Here is a 21837-nt window from a genome sequence, read left to right on the forward strand (position 1 = left end):
TCTGGTGTCTCTCTGGTGACTTGGTTCATATTGGCTGTCACTCATCTCCTCAAGGCACTAAAGCGTTTCCATGGTGTTGTTTAACCCCCATTTTCAGACTAACAGGTGGGATCTGAGGCTAGTCAGTCTACCCCATCCCCCACCAGGCTCCCATCTATATGAGTCAATGAGTTCCATCCTCTACCTAATACAGACCTGTTGTTAACTGATCATCTCAGGACTGACTGAAGAATCTATCGATCTGTAAATCTAACTCTGTTACATGTTGATGCCCACTGAGGATATCAGTTTTTTTAAAACACACGTCATGTCTGGATCTGTGGAATGGTACTACTCCAGCTTTTTATCTTTCTATAGAAAATGTGCTGTTATTCAAATGTTACCTAACATAAATGTGTTTTATTTAGCACAACTGCAGAATTGTGTCTAGTCTGAGGTGTACTTTTAACAGATATTCCACGTCGAGGTGTACGGTCTCAGATTTTCTGTTTCATGTCTATGGGAAAATCCCACTCTAAACAATGCTGCTGAAGACTCTGGAGTGAGGTTGCTAGGTAACCTGACAACACTCTTGCACCAGTGTATTGTTCACTGTGCTGCCTGAATGATCACCATCTATCTGTGTGTGTGTGTGTGTGTGTGTGTGTGTGTGTGGTTCTCGTGACGGATGTCTCTGGTGCCCAACTACACAACAACATTATGTTCCACAAATGAGACTGAAAAATACTGTATGCAACTCACAGTTGCAAAATATGAGGAAATGGTCACGTTGGCTGTTACTATGTAGGCCTACTACAAATGTTAAATGTCTCCTGACCCTTTAAACTACACAGAGAGAAGTTCTGACACAAGTCTAATTAATGCTCTGTGGGAAATGTCATGTAGATCTTCTCAATTTAAGCTTACATTCTGTCTCTCCACTAAAAGAAGAGAAGAGATACAGTGAAGAGAGCTTGTTGTCGGCAAGAAGAAGCTTACTGGCCCTCTTGTCCACCCACAGCATGAGACCTCTCATTGGCTAACCTCAAAGGTCAAATGCCTGCACCCAGAACAATGGTTAAAGTCCAGACACATTGTGTCAATATAAGGAGTTGTGGGCATGGTAGCCTATATGAATAGGATAGGGCTCCCTTTAACCAGCCCTGTCAGACAGTCTGTATTTGAAGTGATTCAGTAATATACTATTACCTTCACTGGACAGTACCATTGATGCTTCAGTGTGTCTAGTCAAAAAGAAGATGCTGCTTCCCATTCATATTTGGCCTTCTGTCTGAGTTTGTTGCTCAAGTCAAATTGTATTGTCACATATCAAATTGTATTGTCACATACATGTGTTCAGCAGATGTTATTGCGGGTGTAGTGAAATGCTTGTGTTTCTAGCTCCAACATTGCGGTAATATCTAACAATTTCACAACAACACACACACACACACACATCTAAGTAAAGGAGTGGAATTAACAATATATAAATATATGGACGAGCAATGTCAGATCAAGTCAACTCTCTTTAGCACACCTTCAGTTTATTCAATTCTCAAATAGACTGGGTTTCTTTCTCCCAGTCACACGTCCAGGGGAAGAATAGAAATTGAGCTTTATTGAGGAGGGCGATCTATACCCTCAGTACAATTTAGCACTTGTCTGGCAGCCGAGGAGCTGGAGTGGTCTATGGAGAGCCCCTTTGCCCAGGCTGTTGACCTGACCCCTCCTCAGGCCCTCCTCCAGATGCCCTCTCTCCTTTCCTCTCTTCCTCTATGCTCCCTTCTCTCTCTTCTACTCTCTCCTTTCGCCTACAGTGGAGAGGCCTTTGTTAACCGCTACCGCAGAGCCAAGCTGCCTCTTTCATCCCAAGGCCGCACTTTCTCTCGCCCAAAGTGTGTCTATGTTTCTACAGTGTGTACTACGTGTGTGAATGAATGAGCTGAGAAAAGGCATGCTTAGCTCATTGTTGCTCCAGCACTCGAGAGGTGACTGGTGGGCATAGCCGTGAGAAGTAGGGGTGCACCGCCTGATAAATTGAAATCATTTTGCCAAAAATGTGGCTCTTCTTCTTCGATTACTCCTGTCTGAACAGACATTTAATACAATTATACCAAATATAGAACAGCTTGTTGCGTTGTGGCCATCAATATAATCCATAGAAAGATTTTGGAACCTCTAACCCTGGCACTTTTACTGTTAAACTCATGGGTACACTTGCCATGGCTTCCCGTCCTGACTTGAATAGGAACTGGATTATTTTTCGATGTTTGGGTGCAGCTGTCAGTTTGCCTTTCACAAAATTCTAAATACAATCACGAGAGAAACGTAGGCCTACCATTTGGAAAGCAAATGCCTACTTCTGAAAAGAGAAGACTGATCTCTGTAGAAGCAAACCATTGTTTTTTTCTCAACTTTTGAGCGTTTTTCAACGTAGCTTATCTCGAGATAGTGTCATGACCGCATTGGCCATCACTGATGAGTAGCCTATGCTTCCTCTGCATTATTGTTTGAGTCAGTGTTACTAACTAGGTTTCCATCCGATTGGCAACAGATTTTCATGTGAATATTCTTAAATCCGCTTTAAGAAAATATGCAGACTTTTTCACCAGTGATATGTTTCCACCAAACTGACTTGTTGGGGATAACAAATTGTGTGTGATGACTTGGTGCACACAAAGTTTACTTTTTAGCTTAAGTTTTCATGTACCGATATTTGTCACAGAACTGTTGTGTTAAATAGCAAATGTGTCTACTCTGGTCTTGGCATGCGCACTCTAGCCGACTGCTCGCAAATACAGTGAGGGTAAACTGTGCGGGTAGCTAGTCTACATGATAAGAGTGAGAATATTTTTATTTGTCAAATGGCAGTCAAGCATTGATCATCATGTCAGCAGAATAATCATCTGTAGTTTTTAAATTTGAACGTTTAAATGTAACCTTTTATTTAACTAGGCAAGTCCGTTAAGAACAAATTCTTATTTACAATGACGGCCTACCCTGGCCAAACCCGGACGACGCTGGGCTGATTGGGCACCGCCTCAATCACGGCTGGATGTGATACAGCCTGGATTCGAACCAGGGAGTCTGTAGTGACACCTCAAGTGTAAAACAAATTTGTGCGCAACATTTTGTGTGTGTGGAAAAATTCTGGGATCTTTTATTTTAGATCATGAAATATGGGACCAACACTTTACATGTTGCATTTATATTTTTTGTGTGTGTGTGTGTGTGTGTGTGTGTGTGTGTGTGTGTGTGTGTGTACAATTGAAGTCAAAGTTTACATACACCTTAGCCAAATACATTTAAACTCAGTTTTTCACAATTCCTGACATTTAATCCTAGTAAAAATTCCCTGTCTTAGGTCAGTTAGGATCACCACTTTATTTTAAGAATGTGAAATGTCAGAATAATAGCAGAGAGTGATTTATTTCAGCTTTTATTTCTTTCATCACATTCCAGTGGGGCAGAAGTTTACATACACTCAATTAGTATTTGGTAGCATTGCCTTTAAATTGTTTAACTTAGGTCAAACGTTTCGGGTAGCCATCCACAAGCTTCCCACAATAAGTTGGGTGAATTTTGGCCCATTCCTCCTGACAGAGCTGGTGTAACTGAGTCAGGTTTGTAGGCCTCCTTGCTCGCACGGGGATGCTGCCACCCCCGTGCTTCACAGTTGGGATGGTGTTCTTCAGCTTGCAAGCCTCCCCCTTTTTCCTCCAAACGTAACGATGGTCATTATGGCCAAACAGTTCTATTTTTGTTTCATCAGACCAGAGGACATTTCTCCAAAAAGTACGATCTTTGTCCCCATGTGGAATTGCAAACCGTAGTCTGGCTTTTTTATGGCGGTTTTGGAGCAGTGTCTTCTTCCTTGCTGAGCGGCCTTTCAGGTTATGTCAACATAGGACTTGTTTTACTGTGGATATAGATACTTTTGTACCCGTTTCCTCCAGCATCTTCACGAGATCCTTTGCTGTTGTTTTGGGATTGATTTGCACTTTTCGCACCAAAGTACCTTAATCTCTAGGAGACAGAACACGTCTCCTTCCTGAGCGGTATGACGGCTGCGTGGTCCCCTGGTGTTTATACTTGCGTACTATTGTTTGTACAGATGAACGTGGTACCTTCAGGTGTTTGGAAATTGCTCCCAAGGATGAACCAGACTTGTGGAGGTCTACAATTTTTTTCTGAGGTCTTGGCTGACTTCTTTTGATTTTCCCATGATGTCAAGCAAAGAGGCACTGAGTTTGAAGGTTGGCCTTGAAATACCTCCACAGGTACACCTCCAATTGACTCAAATTATGTCAATTAGCCTATCAGAAGCTTCTAAAGCCATAACATAATTTTCTGGAATTTTCCAAGCTGTTTAAATGCACAGTCAACTCAGTGTATGTAAACTTCTGACTCACTGGAATTGTGATACAGTGAATGATAAGTGAAATAATCTGTCTGTAAACAATTGTTGGAAAAATGACTTGTGTCATGCACAAAGTAGATGTCCTAACCGACTTGCCAAAACTATAGTTTGTTAAAAAGAAATTTGCTTGGTGGTTGAAAAACGAGTTTTAATGACTCCAACCTAAGTGTATGTAAACTTCCGACTTTAAGTGTGTGTGTGTGTGTGTGTGTGTGTGTGTGTGTGTGTGTGTGTGTGTGTGTGTGTGTGTGTGTGTGTGTGTGTGTGTGTGTGTGTGTACTGATTTCCTGATATGAAATGTAACTCAGTAAAATCTTTGAAATTGTTGCGTGTTTGTATTTTTGTTAAGTATATAGATAAAGGAAGAGAAGCTTAGGCTAGCCCCAGAGAGAGCGAGAGATGGAGATATGCCGGCGGCATGCTACGATACCAACATGCATCTCTTTATCCTTGTCAAATAGGCTACTGTGTAAAGATATAGGCCTACAGAAAATCAAATTTTTCGATCACAATATTTTTTATAAAGATAAGTGTTATATTATTAAATTATAGGATTAACTCTGGTAGGCTTAAAACATTCTTCCTCACCTCAAGATCATCTGTCGGAGTCCGATGCAGTGCAGGTGCGCACTGCCTTCATATCATAGGCCTGCAGTATAATAGGCTAATAGCCACACCAAACCTTCACAATAGTTAATATCAAAAGTAAGTCGAGCCATTAGTTTATTTGGAAAATATGAGCAGATATTATATCACAGCAAACACAACATTACAGCTGGAACTTAATTTGTCCAAGGAAAATGGCTCAACAGAAGCAAACAAAACACTTGGGAACTGGTTTAAACCTATGAAGGAAGGCTAGTGCCTACCGTACCCAAGAAATGACAGCAATAGGCAAATGTTATTTATTTTACAAAAGGCCTATCTTAAACTAAATACTGGGCACAATTAAAAAGACAGCTTGAACTTAATTTAGCCAATGAAAATGTCCCAACAGAATGAAACAACACCTTTTGCATAATTAAAGAACTGGTTGAGATTAATAAGTAGGCCTACAATAATAATAATGATGATGATGATAAAACAAATGATTCTAAATACAAAAAAATTCAAGTTTCACAATTGCATCCTATCTGAATAGTGAGTTGCACAGTAGCCTACATTTAGGCATTTGTGTGATATTAAAAAATGCTCTGTCTTCTAAATTAAACGCAATGGCCCTTTTCCCCCCCCAGACCCTGCAAAAATAAAACATCCCCAAAAACATGTATGATCAATTGTATGCCACTACTCAAATGCGATTATAGATGCATGCAATGCTTTACTATAAAGGGGATTTTTCTCCCCCCGCACACCCCTCCTTCCAGCACCCGCAACTCAAATCATCACATTGTATTTATCACTTGCGCCGAATACATGTGTAGACTTGACCGTGAAAAGCATCTTACCGCGGCTACGCTGGTGGGTGGAGTAGACTGATACCTGGCGGTGCGCTGCTCATTTCATGGCCATGCGGTGCGGCCTGCAGCCCAAGGCGTCCTGCTGTAATGGACACTCTCAGATGGAGATAAGGAGACACACTATACTAGAGCCCAGCACTGCACGGAGTTGAGAAGGCCAGGCCAGCGCAAACTAATACCACAGTGCTGTGAGTTACTCATCTGGTAGTCACCTGGAAGGCCAGAACAAGGAGAGGAGCCTGCCTTGTCCTCATAATGTTGCTATTTTAAAGTACAGCAGTAGGTAGTGGTAATGCTCGAGTTTCAGACATCCTCTGGACAACTTCTGAGGTGTTTATATCACAGACGACTATGTTCAGACTGTCATTAACATCCACGTGAGTGTCCAGCCTGCTCATAGTTTTTTTTTGTTGCTTCCCTCTCATCTGTTTTATTTTTCCACTGTCATGTTCCATACAACGTCTCTTGATATCCCAGTGTTCATTTGCACAATCACCATTAGGGCAGTGGTGTCAGGTGTGCTGTTTGGATGGTACACAGCAGGGCTTGAGATGTGATGTTTATCAGTACATCAGATATCAGGTGAAGGGAGCAATGGGGGGAGGGGGCATGTATTTTAGCAGTCACTAGGTTTGTGTGTGTGTGTGTGTGTGTGTGTGTGTGTGTGTGTGTGTGTGTGGGTGAAGGATGAGGTGGACTTGGCATCCCTGAATCTAGATGCCAGTGACTGAGGCTTCACTTATTAAAGTGCTGATTAGCAGATACAGGCGGCTGGGGGGGTGGCTGGGTTGGTGTGTGTGTGTGTGTGTGTGAAAAGGATGACTGGCTTAATGGCCAGCGGCCCCAATGGTAACATGGCTTGCTGTGCGTCAGCAAGCTGCTGCCCTGGGTGCTGGTGAAAGGACCGTCTCAGCGGGCGAGCCCTCCTCCCCAGTATCAGCTGCACAGGCCTCGCCTCCTCTCCCCTCAGACTGCCCTGCTCCCTGCGTCATCACCAGCCACCACAACACCGAGGTGCTGCCACTACCTGTTCTCACCCCTAGCCTGCCTGTCTATGTCCAGCCTGTCTCTCTCTATCCAGCCTGTCTCTCTGTGTCCAGCCTGTCTCTCTCTCTGTCCAGCCTGTCTCTCTCTCTCTGTCCAGCCTGTCTCTCTCTCTCTGTCCAGCCTGTCTCTCTCTCTCTGTCCAGCCTGTCTCTCTCTCTCTGTCCAGCCTGTCTCTCTCTCTCTGTCCAGCCTGTCTCTCTCTCTCTGTCCAGCCTGTCTCTCTCTGTGTCCAGCCTGTCTCTCTCTGTGTCCAGCCTGTCTCTCTCTGTGTCCAGCCTGTCTCTCTCTGTGTCCAGCCTGTCTCTCCCTGTGTCCAGCCTGTCTCTCCCTCTGTCCAGCCTGTCTCTCTCCTAGTCCAGCCTGTCTCTCTCTCTGTGTCCAGCCTGTCTCTCTCTCTGTGTCCAGCCTGTCTCTCTCTCTGTGTCCAGCCTGTCTCTCTCTCTGTGTCCAGCCTGTCTCTCTCTCTGTGTCCAGCCTGTCTCTCTCTGTGTCCAGCCTCTCTCTCTCTGTGTCCAGCTTGTCTCTCTCTGTGTCCAGCCTCTCTGCAGAGCTGGAAAATGAATGTGGTAGCCAGCGCTCTGTTTGTTTGTAGACGATCATGGTGGAGTGCTTTCACATATTCTGCAATGTAAGCATCCTCACTGTTTTGTTTATTATGTGAACAGCCTATGACGTCTTTTAATAGATAACAATGGATCCCACGGTCTTGACAGATGAAAGAACAATGTGATACCTGGGTTTGCACCTAGAAAAACAAAAGGTCATGGGCTGACATGTTGATACATGGTCACTGAGGGGGAGGTATGTTTAGTCGGGGGCCAGTCCAGTGATGGCTGTGAGGCTGTCTGCTAGCCTCGCTGTGAACTTTGCGTCTTCCAGGACTGTGATGTCACTATGCCCCTGCGTTCAGTGGCTGCAATGTTCCAATGACACTTGGTTGCCATGCCAGCGGTGCAGACACCCTCATGAGAAGGCCAGCTCGCTGTTCCCTTCCATATAATAACAGCTATTTATATCTATTTGACAGCCCTGCTTGCTGGAGGCGAAGCAAAAAAAGGAGAGAGGGAGGGTGAAATAAAATCCAGTCAGATATCTGCCTGCCTGTGTGAGAACATATATGGAGGAGAAACGCCACGTTGTAGAATTAATAAATATGTGTCTGCGTGATTGGAATAATTAATGTTTCAGATTGGCCTCACATTATGGGAGAAGGATTGTGTGTGCGTGTGGGAGTGCATACATGTGTCTGAAACTGCTTAATCTCCCCAGTGTTCTACCACAGTCCAAACATCAAAGACCGTAAAGCCCGCTTAGGGCTGTGGCGGTCATGGCATTTTGTCAGCCGGTGATTTGTCAAGCAAATAACTGCCGGTCTCACAGTAATTCACCGTTAATTAACATAAACACGTTTAGCATATCTCCTGGCTTCCACACATAACCTACAAGCCACTGATGCTGACCTTTTGGAACATCTACAGTTTAAAAAGTCTAATAAATCCATGTTGCCTACACCATCACAATAAATCCATGTAGCCTACACCATCACAATAAATCCATGTTGCCTACACCATCACAATAAATCCATGTTGCCTACACCATCACAATAAATCCATGTAGCCTACACCATCACAATAAATCCATGTTGCCTACACCATCACAATAAATCCATGTTGCCTACACCATCACAATAAATCCATGTTGCCTACACCATCACAATAAATCCATGTTGCCTACACCATCACAATAAATCCATGTAGCCTACACCATCACAATAAATTCATGTTGCCTACACCATCACAATAAATTCATGTTGCCTACACCATCACAATAAATCCATGTTGCCTACACCATCACAATAAATCCATGTTGCCTACACCATCACAATAAATCCATGTTGCCTACACCTTCACAATAAATCCATGTAGCCTACACCTTCACAATAAATCCATTATTTATTTTCGACAGTTCTAAAGAAACATGATATGAAGACAATGCAGTCTATTTCAGAAGAACAGAGTAGCATACTCTGAGTTGTCCTTATGTTAGGCCCTGATCTGGCTATGCCATATGGCTGTGGGCTACACTAGTTCATTTAGCAGACAAGATTTGCTTAGAATTCCATGGCATTATTTTATAGTAGGAAGAATGCAATTGAACATAGCTGAATAAAATCGATCGAAAGTATATTTTTTCCAAACAATTTGAGGGAGTGCGCACATACGGCTCCACTGTGTTGAGCTTTCAACTTTAGTTGTGATACAAACGTTGGGCTAAATGTTTAGATTTTTAATAACTTCTAAGGCTGCATGGTGCGACTCTAATGATGATTTGAAAAAGTAAAACTTTGTTTTTTTTGTGCAGGCTGCACACATCATCAGTCTCTCATTCATAATTTGACAAGCACTTGATAATGCCTCGAATTTCCCGGCGGCATCCCCTTTGTTATGCTGTAATGACCCCTAAAGAAATCCATGCCTTTTGCGGCCAGTGACCGTCGTGCCCTTGGGCTGAATATAATAATTGTAATTCCCTTCTGCGTGCTCTTAAGCACCTCTCACTCACATGGCACTCCCAGATAGCTCAATTCTTATTAGCCAATGCCCGTCTCGTGATCGGCTCCTTCTCACAGGTTACAAGTGAAGACAGACACATCAGGGACGCAACTGCTCGCATCCTTATCCAATTCCGAGGCGCATATTGAAGATGTTGGAAGAACTGTCCACATTTACTTAAGTCAGCCAACAAAATGAGCAGGACTAACGAACAGCAAAAGCACTAGCCTATGTCAATTTACTATCCCCCATAGTACAAAAGTTGACCTATTCTGTGCAAGAAATAAATATTCCAAACATAGTCAAGGAGATTGTGGAATGCGATAGAGCTCAAATTAATACAACCGCTAGCATCAAAAAATATTCTTTAAGCAATTAGGCTGATACAACAGATCAGAACTTCTAGCTTAAAATGTTGATTAACTATCAGGCTATTTCTTCACATAAGTGCAGCAATGCGCACACGAATGTTCCAAAATGCTATCAATTAGTGGGAAAACGCCATTCTCAAAAGTGACTGCAAATGAGATTATGCATATAATGCTTTTCTTATAAAGATGCATTTTTATGGTGAAAATTATCTTCCCCAAACTTGAAACTCACGCGTTGCTTATGTATACCAGTTATGCTCTACACCCGCAGTGCTAGCTGTGCCACCAGAGATTCTGGGTTCGAGCACAGGCTCTGCCCGCCGCGACCGGGAGGTTCATGGGGTGACGCACAATTGGCCCAGCGTCGTTCGGGTTAGGGAGGGTTTGGCCGGCAGGGATATCCTTGTCTAATCGCGCACTAGCGACTCCTGTGGCGGGCCGGGTGCAGTGCACGCTGACACGGTCGCTAGGTGTACGGTGTTTCCTCTGACACATTGGTGCGGCTGGCATCCGGGTTGAATGTGCGCTGTGTCAAGAAGCACTGCAGCTTGGTTGGGTTGTGTTTCGGAGGACGCATGGCTCTCGACCTTCGCCTCTCCCGAGTCCATACGAGAGTTGCAGCGAGACAGTAACTACTACCAAGTATCATTCACAAGTGATAGGCTAATATTGTCACCCATCAGATTACAATTTTTTTGTTCTTTTTTTGTACCTTTTTATTTAACTATTTTAACTAGTCAGTTAAGAACAAATTCTTATTTACAATGACAGCCTACTCCGGCCAAACCCTAATCCGGACGACACTGGGCCAATTGTGTGCCGCCCTATGGGACTCCCAAGCATGGCCGGATGTGATACCAGGGTCTGTAGTGATGCCTCTAGTACTGAGATGCAGTGCCTTAGACCGCTGCGCCACTCGGGAGCCCAATTACATATTCTTGATTTAATCTTGTCTTTACATATACTAAATAATATGTGTCAAATGTGTTTTGATTTAGAATGGACCATTATCATGCACCTGTCTCAAAACAGGGGCAGGGGGGAAAAATACATGTCATCTATGCACTTAAATAGCGAATGGAGGACGCTTTTCCTGTGAAAAGCTAATGGGAACATCCTCCTTTTAATAGAGGCCATCAACTCTCTTTTCTCATACAATTGCATAGCCTATAGAAATGTTGCAAAGCACGAGCTCATGGGCCCTCATGAAGTGTTTGATTAGATTTTCGATTACATTTGCATTGATGTCAGAGTGATTTAGAATGAGAATAGAGTCCTGAGTACCAGGCAGTTAGCAAGTTTGGTAGGCTACTAATGACCAGCAGCAGCATCAGAGCTTGGAGAAGCCAAGTTACCGTGACTAAACGGTCAGATGGAATTTGACTGCCGTCATGACTCGTGGCCGCCGGTGTGGCGGTAATACGATCACCGTAACAGCCCTAAGCATGCTCCCTCATTGTCTCTTGGGCAGCCATGTTTGTTTTATAGGATTTTATTTTTTTGGGCCTTGTCCAATATTTGATAAGGGGCTTTGGATCTGCTAAATCTCCAGCATAGACATACTGTAAACATGGCTTGGCATTGTCAGTGGCTGTCTTATTCTGGCTTTCATTTACCAGTGAATATAGTGTCTATTGTAGGTTTTCTGTTTAGTTAATCAGTTGTTAAATGATTTGCATGTGCAAGGACATTTTTTTAATGGAAGTATGACGCACAGAGAAGAATTCAGCAACATATAATCAGAGTCTGATTAAAATGTCTAATTAATGTATCCCTGGTATTTCATGTTTTCTATGTACTATTTCTGCAAAGAACGAGTGCACATACAAATTGTGCAGGCCATAATTGCTGTAGTTATGTTCGACTGTCCATTAGGCTCATGGGTCTTTTCAATTCACCTATATTTTCCTGTCACGCTAAACTACACAGTTGATAACAACTCAGGGAAGAGTAGTAGATATCCTACAGGCCCCAGCTCTGGCCTGCTCCCAGCTAGCTTATCCAGGCTCATCTCCTCTCTTCTCACTAACCTGCCCCTCCCTTATCTGTTGTGTGGCCCTCTCTGTTTCCCCCTGCAGGTAAAGCTGATGAAGTACATCTGTAAGCAGCTGCAGTGTAAGCAGAAAGTGCCAGAGACAGAGAGGCCTCAGGCCTTAGACAGTTACCCACGGCTGGGGGACTGGCTGCGCACCATCAACCTGAGACCTGAGCTCATTGAGGTAAGTTCTAGAAGTGTATGCGTGAAAAGTATGCGATTACAAAAAAAAATCAGAGTTTGCTTAATTTACTATCATCTTAAATGAAGATATTAAATTTTTTTATTATATTTATGCAACTTTCCATGATGTGGACAGTATGTGTACTTAGAATATAGCTATTATTTTCTTTCTCAAATGGCACGGATAATTTAAATAGCAGCCAACCGGTGTCACTGTTGATATCCTATGGCGGGTCGTGATTCGTTGAAGTTAACTAACAGAAAGTGTTTTTTTTTCTCCCTTTTCCGTGATGGCAGCCTCCTGAAATCAACAGCCGCCATTCCAAAATATAGCTATAAGCCTTCAATAAGTTTTCATCTAACCAACCATGTGTAGGTTGTTCCATATTTCCGTGTGACCTTTGAATAGTGTTAGTTTAAACAGCGCTACACCTCAAACATTTGCCCCCTGTACAGTTAATTTCTGCGGGATATCAATGGACGATTAACAAAAAAAGTCTAGCTGTCTTCTACAAGTGTCCTCTAACCAGTGATGTACTAATTATTCCCAGATTTCATGTGGTTTTTGAGCTGTGTTAGTTTTAACAGGACATGCAACATCATCTCCTCTCTCTCTCTCTCTCTCTCTCTCTCTCTCTCTCTCTCTCTCTCTCTCTGTTCTCTCTCTCTGTCCTCTCTCTCTCTGTCCTCTCTCTCTCTCTCTCTCTCTCTGTCCTCTCTCTCTCTCTCTCTGTCCTCTCTCTCTCTCTCTCTCTCTGTCCTCTCTCTCTCTGTCCTCTCTCTGTCTCTCTCTGTCCTCTCTCTGTCCTCTCTCTCTCTCTCTCTCTCTGTCCTCTCTCTCTCTGTCCTCTCTCTCTCTCTGTCTCTCTGTCCTGTCTCTCTCTCTGTCTCTCTGTCCTCTCTCTCTGTCTCTCTGTCCTTCTGTCCTCTCTCTCTGTCCTCCCCTCTCCCCCCTCTCCCCCCTCTCTCTGTCCTCCCCTCTCTCTCTCTCTGTCCTCTCTCTCTCTCTCTCTGTCCTCTCTCTCTCTGTCCTCTCTCTCTCTGTCCTCTCTCTCTGTCCTCTCTCTCTGTCCTCTCTCTCTCTCTCTGTCCTCTCTCTCTCTCTGTCCTCTCTCTCTCTCTCTCTCTCTCTCTCTGTCCTCTCTCTCTGTCTCTCTGTCCTGTCTCTCTGTCCTCTCTCTCTGTCCTCTCTCTCTCCCCCCTCTCTCTGTCCTCTCTCTCTCTCTCTCTCACACACATCTCCTCCCCTAACTCCTCCCCCTAACTCCTCCCCCTAACTTCTCTCTCTCTGTCCTCTCTCTCTGTCCTCTCTCTCTGTCCTCTCTCTGCTCTCTCTCTCTCTCTCTCTCTGTCCTCTCTCTCTCTCTCTCTCTCTCTCTCTCTCTCTCTCTCTCTCTCTCTGTCCTCTCTCTCTCTGTGTCCTCTCTCTCTCTGTCCTCTCTCTCTGTCCTCTCTCTCTCTGTCCTCTCTCTCTGTCCTCCCCCTCTGTCCTCCCCCTCTCCCCTCTCTCTCTGTCCTCTGTCCTCCCCCTCTGTCCTCCCCCTCTCCCCTCTCTCTCTGTCCTCCCCCTCTCCCCCTCTCTCTGTCCTCCCCTCTCTCTCTCTCTCTCACACACATCTCCTCTCTCTCTCTCTCTCTCTCTCTCTCTCTCTCTCTCTCCGCTCTCAACCACACCACTGTTGGCTGCTGCTTTACTGTATCTGCATGCCTCCCCAGGCATTATGTACTAGCTAGGCTGGGGCCAGGCCTGGAGAGGGCATGGCAGAGTGGTGCTCTGTTCTCCACTTACCAGTGTTGTTTTAGCTGAGAGTCTCCTGTCACATTCCTCACACTCTGGATGGACCCCAGATACAGCACCATCAAATCCACAGAATGTGCAGTCTCTCTCTCATGTTGTCTCTCTGATGCTCTCTCTCTCATCTCTCTTACGTTGTCTCTCTCTCTCATGTTGTCTCTCTGATGCTCTCTCTCTTATCTCTCTTACGTTGTCTCTCTCATCTCTCTTACGTTGTCTCTCTCATCTCTCTTATGTTGTCTCTCTCTCATGCTCTCCCTCCATCATTTGCTCTATTTTTACTCATTGGCCAGTGGTCTGTCTGTGCCCTGTGAACAAACGGCAAGCAGGATAGGACAGAAATGCAGGCTACTAAATACCAGGGATGCCAGCGTGCTTTTGTGCTTATAGTGGAGCTTTATGATGTCCTCTTCCATCCAACAAGTTCCTGTTACAGTACAACTCCCATCAGTCAGCCATTGAAGCAGTTTTGCTGCTACATCCTGGGTGCTGTGACCCACCTCACTGACAGTGTGAACCATAGAATTAGGAATTACAATACTAGGATCTCTATGGTGTGAACCATGAAGGCACAGCTGACCCAGAATCCACCAGTGCTGCATGCCTGCACGCTCACTGTTTGGGGGTGTACTCAGCCAAGAAGGGAGCTTGTCTCTTTGTATTCATTATGTACATAATATTACATAACCAGCCGATCTGTGGATATTAGGTTGAGAGCTTCTTGCAGGTCTGTATTTTATGGGCTTAATTGCAAGTGATGCAAAAAGCCTCCTTGTGACAGCCCTCCTGTAAGCCTTCCAACTGGGTGAGCCTGCTTCTACACGTTGCATGTTACCTGGAACGATAGTCGAACATATCTGTAAGCAACTGAATGTTTTTTTGTTACTCGAAAAGGAACCTCTCTGGAGTATGTTCTTGCCTTAGATACAGTATTTCCAGAAAAATCTTCTCAGCTTGTTGAGGATGGTGAGACAATGGTTTCAGCTCTAAGGTTAAAGGGTTCATTCTCATCCACACAATATGCTTCAGGCCAGTAGGGGGTGGACAAGGTGTTCCTCTCCTCTTGGCTCAGTGATCACACCTGTGTTGAACTGTGAGGTGAGGGTTAGACCTGGCCAGTGAGTCACCTGTCCTGGGCTAGCCAGGCTGACATCAGAACTTTACGGGGAGCAGGCAGACCCCCAAAAAAAAAGATGAACAGAGCAATGTACAAAGAGATCCTTGATGAAAACCTGCTCCAGATTGCTCAGGACCTCAGACTGGGATGAAGGTTCACCTTCCAACAGGACAATGATCCTAAGCACACAGCCAAGACAACACAGGAGTGGCTTCGGGACAAGTCTCTGAATGTCCTTGAGTGGCCAAGCCAGAGCCCGGACCTGAAAATAGCTTTGCAGCGACGCTCCCCATCCAACCGGACAGAACTTGAGAGGATCTGCTGAGAAGAATGGGAGAAACTCCCCAAATACAGGTGTGTCAAGCTTGTAGCGTCATACTCAAGAAGATTCGAGGCTGTAATCGCTGCCAAAGGTGCTTCAACAAAGTACTGAGTAAAAGGTCTGAATACTAATGTAAATGTGATATTTAAGTAGTTTTTTTATATAAAAACCTGTTTTTGCTGTGTCATTATGGTGTATTGTGTGTATATTGATGGGGGAAAAAATACTATTTAATCATTTTTAGAATAAGGCTGTATGTAACGTAACAAAATGTGGAAGAAGTTCAATCAAATAAAAAAAATTGGCACATGCGCGGAATACAACAAGTGTAGACTTTACCGTGAAATGCTTACTTACAAGCCCTTAACCAACAGTGCAGTTCAAGAAGAAGAAAATATTTACCAAGTAGACTAAAATGAAAAGTAATAATAAAAGTAACACAATAAGAATAAGGAGGCTATAAACAGGGGGCACCGGTACCGAGTCAGTGTGCGGGGGCACAGGCCAGTCGAGGCAATCTGTACATGTAGGTGGGGGCGAACTGACTATGCACAGGTAACAAACAAACAGCTAGTGTACAAAAGGGAGGGGGGGGGACGGGGGACGGGTCAATGTAAATTGTCCGGGGGCGATTTTATGATTTGTTCAGCAGTCTTATGGCTTAGGGGTAGAAGCTGTTGAGGAGCCTTTTGGTCCTAGACTTGGCGCTCCGGTACCGCTTGCTGTGCGGTAGGAGAGAAAACAGTCTATAACTTGGGTGACTGAAGTCTCTGACAATTTTATGGGCTTTCCTCTGACACTGCCTAGTATATAGGTCCTGGATGGCAGGAAGCTTGACCCCAGTGATGTATTGGGCCGTTCACACTACCCTTTAATGCGCCTTACGGTCAGATGCCGAGCAGTTGCCATACCATGGTGATGCAAACGGTCAGAATGCTCTCGATGGTGCAGCTGTAGAACCTTTTGAGGATCTGGGGACCCATGCCAAATCTTTTCAGTCTCCTGTGGGGGAAAAGGTTTTGTCGTACCCTCTTCATGACTGTCTTGGTATGTTTGGACCATGATAGTTCGTTGGTGACGTAGACACCAAGGAACTTGTAACTCTCGACCCGCTCCACTACAGTCCCGTCAATGTTAATGGGGGCCTGTTCGGCCCGCCTTTTCCTGTAGTCCACGATCAGCTCCTTTAGTCTTGCTCACACTGAGGGAGAGGTTGTTGTCCTGACACCACACTGCCAATTCTCTGACCACCTCCCTATAGGCCGTCTCATCATTGTCGGTGATCAGGCCTAGCACTTTTGTGTCGTCAGCAAACTTAATGATGGTGCTGGGGTCGTGTTTGGCCACGAATACAGGAGCGGAATACAGGGAGGTGAACAGGGAATACAGGAGGGGGCTAAGTACACACCCCTGAGGGGCCCAGTGTTAAGGATCAGCGTGGCAGACGTGTTGTTGCCTACTCTTACTACCTGGGGGCGGCCCGTCAGGAAGTCCAGGATCCAGTTGCAGAGGGAGGTGTTTAGTCCCAGAGTCTTTAGCCTAGTGATGAGCTTTGTGGGCACTATGGTGTTGAACACTGAGCTGTAGTCAATGAACAGCATTCTCACATAGGTGTTCCTTTTGTCCAGGTGAGAAAGGGCAGTGTGGAGTGCGATTGAGATTGCGTCATCTGTGGATCTGTTGGGGCGGTATGTGAATTGGAGTGGTCTAGGTGTCCGGGAGGATTCTGTTGATGTGACCCATGACCAGCCTTTCAAAGCACTCATGGCTACAGACATGAGTGCCACGGGGCGGTAATCATTTAGGCAGGTTACCTTCACTTCCTTGGGCACAGGGACTATGGTGGTCTGCTTAAAACATGAAGGTATCGCAGACTCGGTCAGGGAGAGGTTGAAAATGTCAGTGAAGACACTTGACAGTTGGTCTGCGCATGCTTTGAAAACACGTCCTGGTAATCCGTCTGGCCCAGTGGCTTTGTGAATGTTGACCTGTTTAAAGGTTTTGTTCACATCGGCTACCGAGAGCGTTATTACACAGTCATCCAGAACAGCTGGTGCTCTGGTGCATGCTTCAGTGTTGCTTGCCTCGAAGCGAGCATTAAATGCATTTAGCTCGTCTGGTAGGCTCACGTCAGTTGGCAGCTCGCATCTGGGTTTCCCTTTGTAGTCCGTAATAGTTTTCAAGCCCTGCCACATCCGACAGGCGTCAGAGCCGGTGTTGTTGGATTCAATCTTAATCCTGTATTGATGCTTTGCTTGTTTGATGGTTCGTCTGAGGGCATAGCGGGATTTGTTATAAGTGTCCAGATTAGTCTCCCGCTCCTTGACAGCGGCAGCTCTAGCCTTTAGCTTGATGCGGATGTTGCCTGTAATCCACGGCTTCTGGTTGGCATATGTACGTACAGTCACTGTGGGGATGACGTCATCGATGCACTTATTGATGAAGCTGATGACTGAGGTGGTGTATTCCTCAATTTCATCGGAAGAATCCTGGAACATATTCCAGTCTGTGCTAGCAAAACAGTCCTGTAGTGTAGCATCCGTGTCATCTGACCACTTCCGTATTGCGCGAGTCACTGGTACTTCCTGCTTTAGTTTTTGCTTGTAAGCCGGAATCAGGAGGATATAATTATGGTCTGATTTGCCAAATGAAGGGCAGGGGAGAGCTTTGTATGCATCTCTGTGTGTGGAGTAAAGGTGGTCTAGGATTTTTTTCCCCTGGTTGCACATGTGACATGCTGGTAGAAATGAGGTAAAAACGGATTTAAGTTTACCTGCATTAAAGTCCCCGGCCACTAGGAGCGCCGCTTCTGGGTGAGTATTTTCTTCTTTGCTTATGGCCTTATAGAGTTGGTTGAGAGCGGTCTTAGTGCCAGCATCGTTTTGTGGTGGTAACTAGATGGCTACGAATAGTACAGATGAGAATGCTCTTGGTAGATCTACGCGGTCTACATCTTATTATAAGGTGCCTAGTGCGGGGCGGCAGGTAGCGTAGTGGTTAGAGCGTTAGACTAGTAACCGAAAGGTACAAGCTGACAATGTACATATCTGTTGTTCTGCCCCTGCCCCTAGGCCCCTAGGCCATCATTGAAAATAAGAATTTGTTCTTAACTGACTTGCCTAGTTAAATAAAGGTAAAAAAATTAAAATAAATAAGGTACTCTACCTCAGGCAAGCAATACCTCGAGACTTCTTTAACGTCTTGGGGCTATGTGGGACGCTAGCGTGCCACCCGTGGTGCACCCTATCAACAGCAGATGCATTTCAAGAGCGGCAAATTTGAAACCAAATAAATGTCAAAATTCAAATTTTTCAAACATACAACTATCTTACACCCTTTGAAAGATAAACATCTCCTTAATCTAACCACGTTGTCCGATTTCAAAAAGGTTTTACGGCGAAAGCATAAAGTTAGATTATGTTAGGAGAGTACATTGACAATAGCTGTGTGTAATGTTTTGTCAATTCAAAGACAGGCGTCACCAAAACCATAAAACCAGCTAAAATGATGCACTAACCTTTAACAATCTTCATCAGATGACACTCCTAGGACATTATGTTAGACAATACATGCATTTTTAGTTCTATCAAGTTCATATTTATATCCAAAAACAGCGGTTTACTATGGCGTTGATGTTCAGGAAATCGTTTCCCTCCAATAACCGGCAGTCAAGTCAGCACCACAAATTAAATAATTAAAATTAGAAAACATTGGTAAAATATTATATTGTCATTTAAAGAATTATAGATTTACATCTCTTGAACGCAATCAACTTGCCAGATTTAAAAATAACCTTACTGGGAAATCACACTTTGCAATAATCTGAGCACTGCGCCCAGAAAAATACGCGTTGCTATACAGACAAACGGCCATGTTGGAGAGATCTAAAATCGAAAATACTATGTAAATAATCCATTACCTTTGATTCTCTTCATCAGATGTCACTTCCAGGAATCCCAGGTCCATAACGAATGTAGTTTTGTTCAAAAAAAGCTCATCATTTATGTCCAAAAAGCTCCGTGTTGTTAGCACATGATCTAAGCCAGCCGCACTTCTCGTCATGAACGAGGGGAAAAAATATATTTACGTTCGTTCAAACATGTCAAACGTTGTATAGCATAAATCATTAGTGCCTTTTTTAACCAGAACATGAATAATATTCAAGGTGGACGAATGCATTCTCTTTTATAACGTATTGGAACGAGGGTACCCAACATGAACTCGCGCGCCAGAGTCTAATCGGCCATCACCGTTCCAAGGCTCTTGTTCGGTCAGATCTCACAGTAAAAGACTCAAAACACTTTGTAAAGGCTGGTGACATCTAGTGGAAGCAATAGGAAGTGCCAAAACATTAATCAACCCCTGTGTGTTTCAATGGCATAGGCTTAAAGGTAATTCAACACATCAGGTATCCACTTCCTGTCAGAAAATGTCTCAGGGTTTTGCCTGCCAAATGAGTTCTGTTATACTCACAGACACCATTCAAACAGTTTTAGAAACTTTAGGGTGTTTTCTATGCATATAGAATAAGTATATGCATATTCTAGTTACTGGGTAGGATTAGTAACCAGATTAAATCGGGTACGTTTTTTTTATCCTGCCGTGAAAATACTGCCCCCTAGCCCCAACAGGTTAATATTAGACATCGCGCACCAGCTGTTATTGACAAAAAGACACACACCCCCACCCCTCGTCTTACCAGAGGTAGCGTCTCTGTTCTGCCGGTCCATGGAAAATCCCGCTAGCTCTATGTTGTCCGTATCTTCGTTCAGCCACGTCTCGGTGAAACATAAGATGTTACAGTTTTTAATGTCCCGTTGGTAGGATAATCTTAATCGTAGGTCATCCATTTTATTGTCCAATGATTGCACATTAGCGAGAAGAATGGAAGGCAGTGGGAGTTTACTCGCTCGCCTCCGGATTTTCAGAAGGATGCCTGATCTGCAGCCCGTTTTTCGGCGTCTTTTCTTAACGCGAAAGGCATGGATCTGGGCCTGTTCCAGTGAAAGCAGGATATCCTTTTCGTCGGACACGCCGGACTTGTTAAAGGAAAAAGTTTCTTCCGGTCCGCGGTGAGTAATCGCTTTTCTGATGTCCAGAAGTTATTTTTGCTCATAAGAGACGGTAGCAGCAACATTATGTACACAATAAGTAAAAAAATAAGTTACACAAAATGCAATAAAATAGCACAATTGAGTTTCTGTGTCTTCCTCCTCGTGCAGCTTGTTGTCTGGCCTCTTGTCTGGGTGGGAGGCTCCAGGGGGCTTTGGCCAGTCAGTCAGTACTTACTGGTCTCTGCTCCTTGCCTGGCCTGGCTTGTTCTGGCCTGGACTGTCCTGCTCTGTGGACATAACTGGAGTTACACATATGGGCTGGCTGGCTGGCTGGCTGGCTTTGGTTTATGAGAATGAACAATGATCACCTTTGTGTCTAGCATAGGCGAGTTGGATTCTAGCATACTCGTGTAAGATGTATACGGTTTGTATGTTTCTCTGTCACATGTTGTACTGTATGGAGAGGTGTGACTGGATACTGTGTGGACGTACTAATAACTCACCCCCCCCCCCCCCGACCTTGTCTCTTTCTTCTCCTCTCTCCAGGCAGTGCCCGTGAAACTGTCCCTGGATGCCTTGCTGCAGATGCCAGGTTCTCAGGTGCAGGAGACCGTGAGGAGTCTGGGCTCCACTTCAGAGGAGTGTGCCAGGCTCACCGCTGCCCTCTCCTGCCTGAAGAGTGCCACTGAATCAGGTGGGTGTCTGTCTGTCTGTACCCTGGAGAGTCTGCCTGATCTGCCATGTCAGTCTGGGGTCTCTGTGGGGTTTTACTGACTGTTGGACTCGGCTGTTTCTGCTCTATTAGCCCCGTCAGCAGCAACAGGGTGCCACCCTGGGTAAGGTTATGTTGTAGGACAGAAGACACTCGGTTGAGGGTTGGAAGACTGATTGGCGTGTGGTAGTGGTCTGTTACCCTGTTCTGTGTCTCCCCTACAGATGGGGAGCTGAGAGAGGATGGGGGACTCTGGTTCTCTGAGCCCACCCGGCGAGACAGTGGCTCTCTGCTGCTGCCTGCCGACCAGCTGATGGGGGGGATGGGGGGTCCGATGCGCCCCCACAGCCCCTCTCCCCTAGCTCGGCCCCCCACCACCCCATCCACTCCCTCCACCCCCTGCACCGCCTGTGCCCAAACCAGGTTCGGCTCCGTGTCTGCAATGCCCGGTCCCGAGGCCCATGGGTCGTACATTTACGCTGACAGCCCCTTCACAGACCCCTTCCCCCTCTCCGCCGCCCATCAGGGGCGACTCTATGGCCACACCTCCACCCCGCCCATCACCCCGCCCTCCAAGAGGCGCCACAGGCTGAAGCCCCCATGCACCCCGCCGCCGCCCTCCCGCAAGGTGCTGCACCTCCTTCCCAACATCACCCTGACCCGCAGCAAGAGTCACGAGTCCCAGCTGGGGAACCGCATCGAGGAGCCGCCCACCAACAAGTAGGTCACTTCCTGCCCCCCATGCTTTGTGAGAGTTCCAGTCCATTATTTACATTTACATTTTAGTCAT

General features: G+C 45.3%; 1 protein-coding gene across 6 annotated transcripts in view; it reads left to right on the forward strand.

Annotated features, from left to right (window-relative positions):
• Nucleotides 1-21837, forward strand: part of ksr1a (kinase suppressor of ras 1a) — a 46716-nt gene that overhangs the window by 13154 nt on the left and 11725 nt on the right. For all 6 annotated transcript variants that reach the window (XR_001328393.2, XM_045717021.1, XM_014196742.2 and 3 more), the window contains exons 2-4: nucleotides 11908-12048; nucleotides 20882-21029; nucleotides 21272-21767. Coding sequence is in view for 5 of the 6 variants with exons in the window: in XM_045717021.1 (XP_045572977.1) it covers nucleotides 11908-12048; nucleotides 20882-21029; nucleotides 21272-21767 (785 nt within the window). In the remaining variant the exon portion in view is untranslated. The remainder of the gene's footprint in view (nucleotides 1-11907; nucleotides 12049-20881; nucleotides 21030-21271; nucleotides 21768-21837) is intronic.

This window comes from Salmo salar, chromosome ssa04 (genome assembly GCF_905237065.1).
Source record: "Salmo salar chromosome ssa04, Ssal_v3.1, whole genome shotgun sequence".
In the NCBI taxonomy this organism is placed as follows: Eukaryota; Metazoa; Chordata; class Actinopteri; order Salmoniformes; family Salmonidae; genus Salmo; species Salmo salar.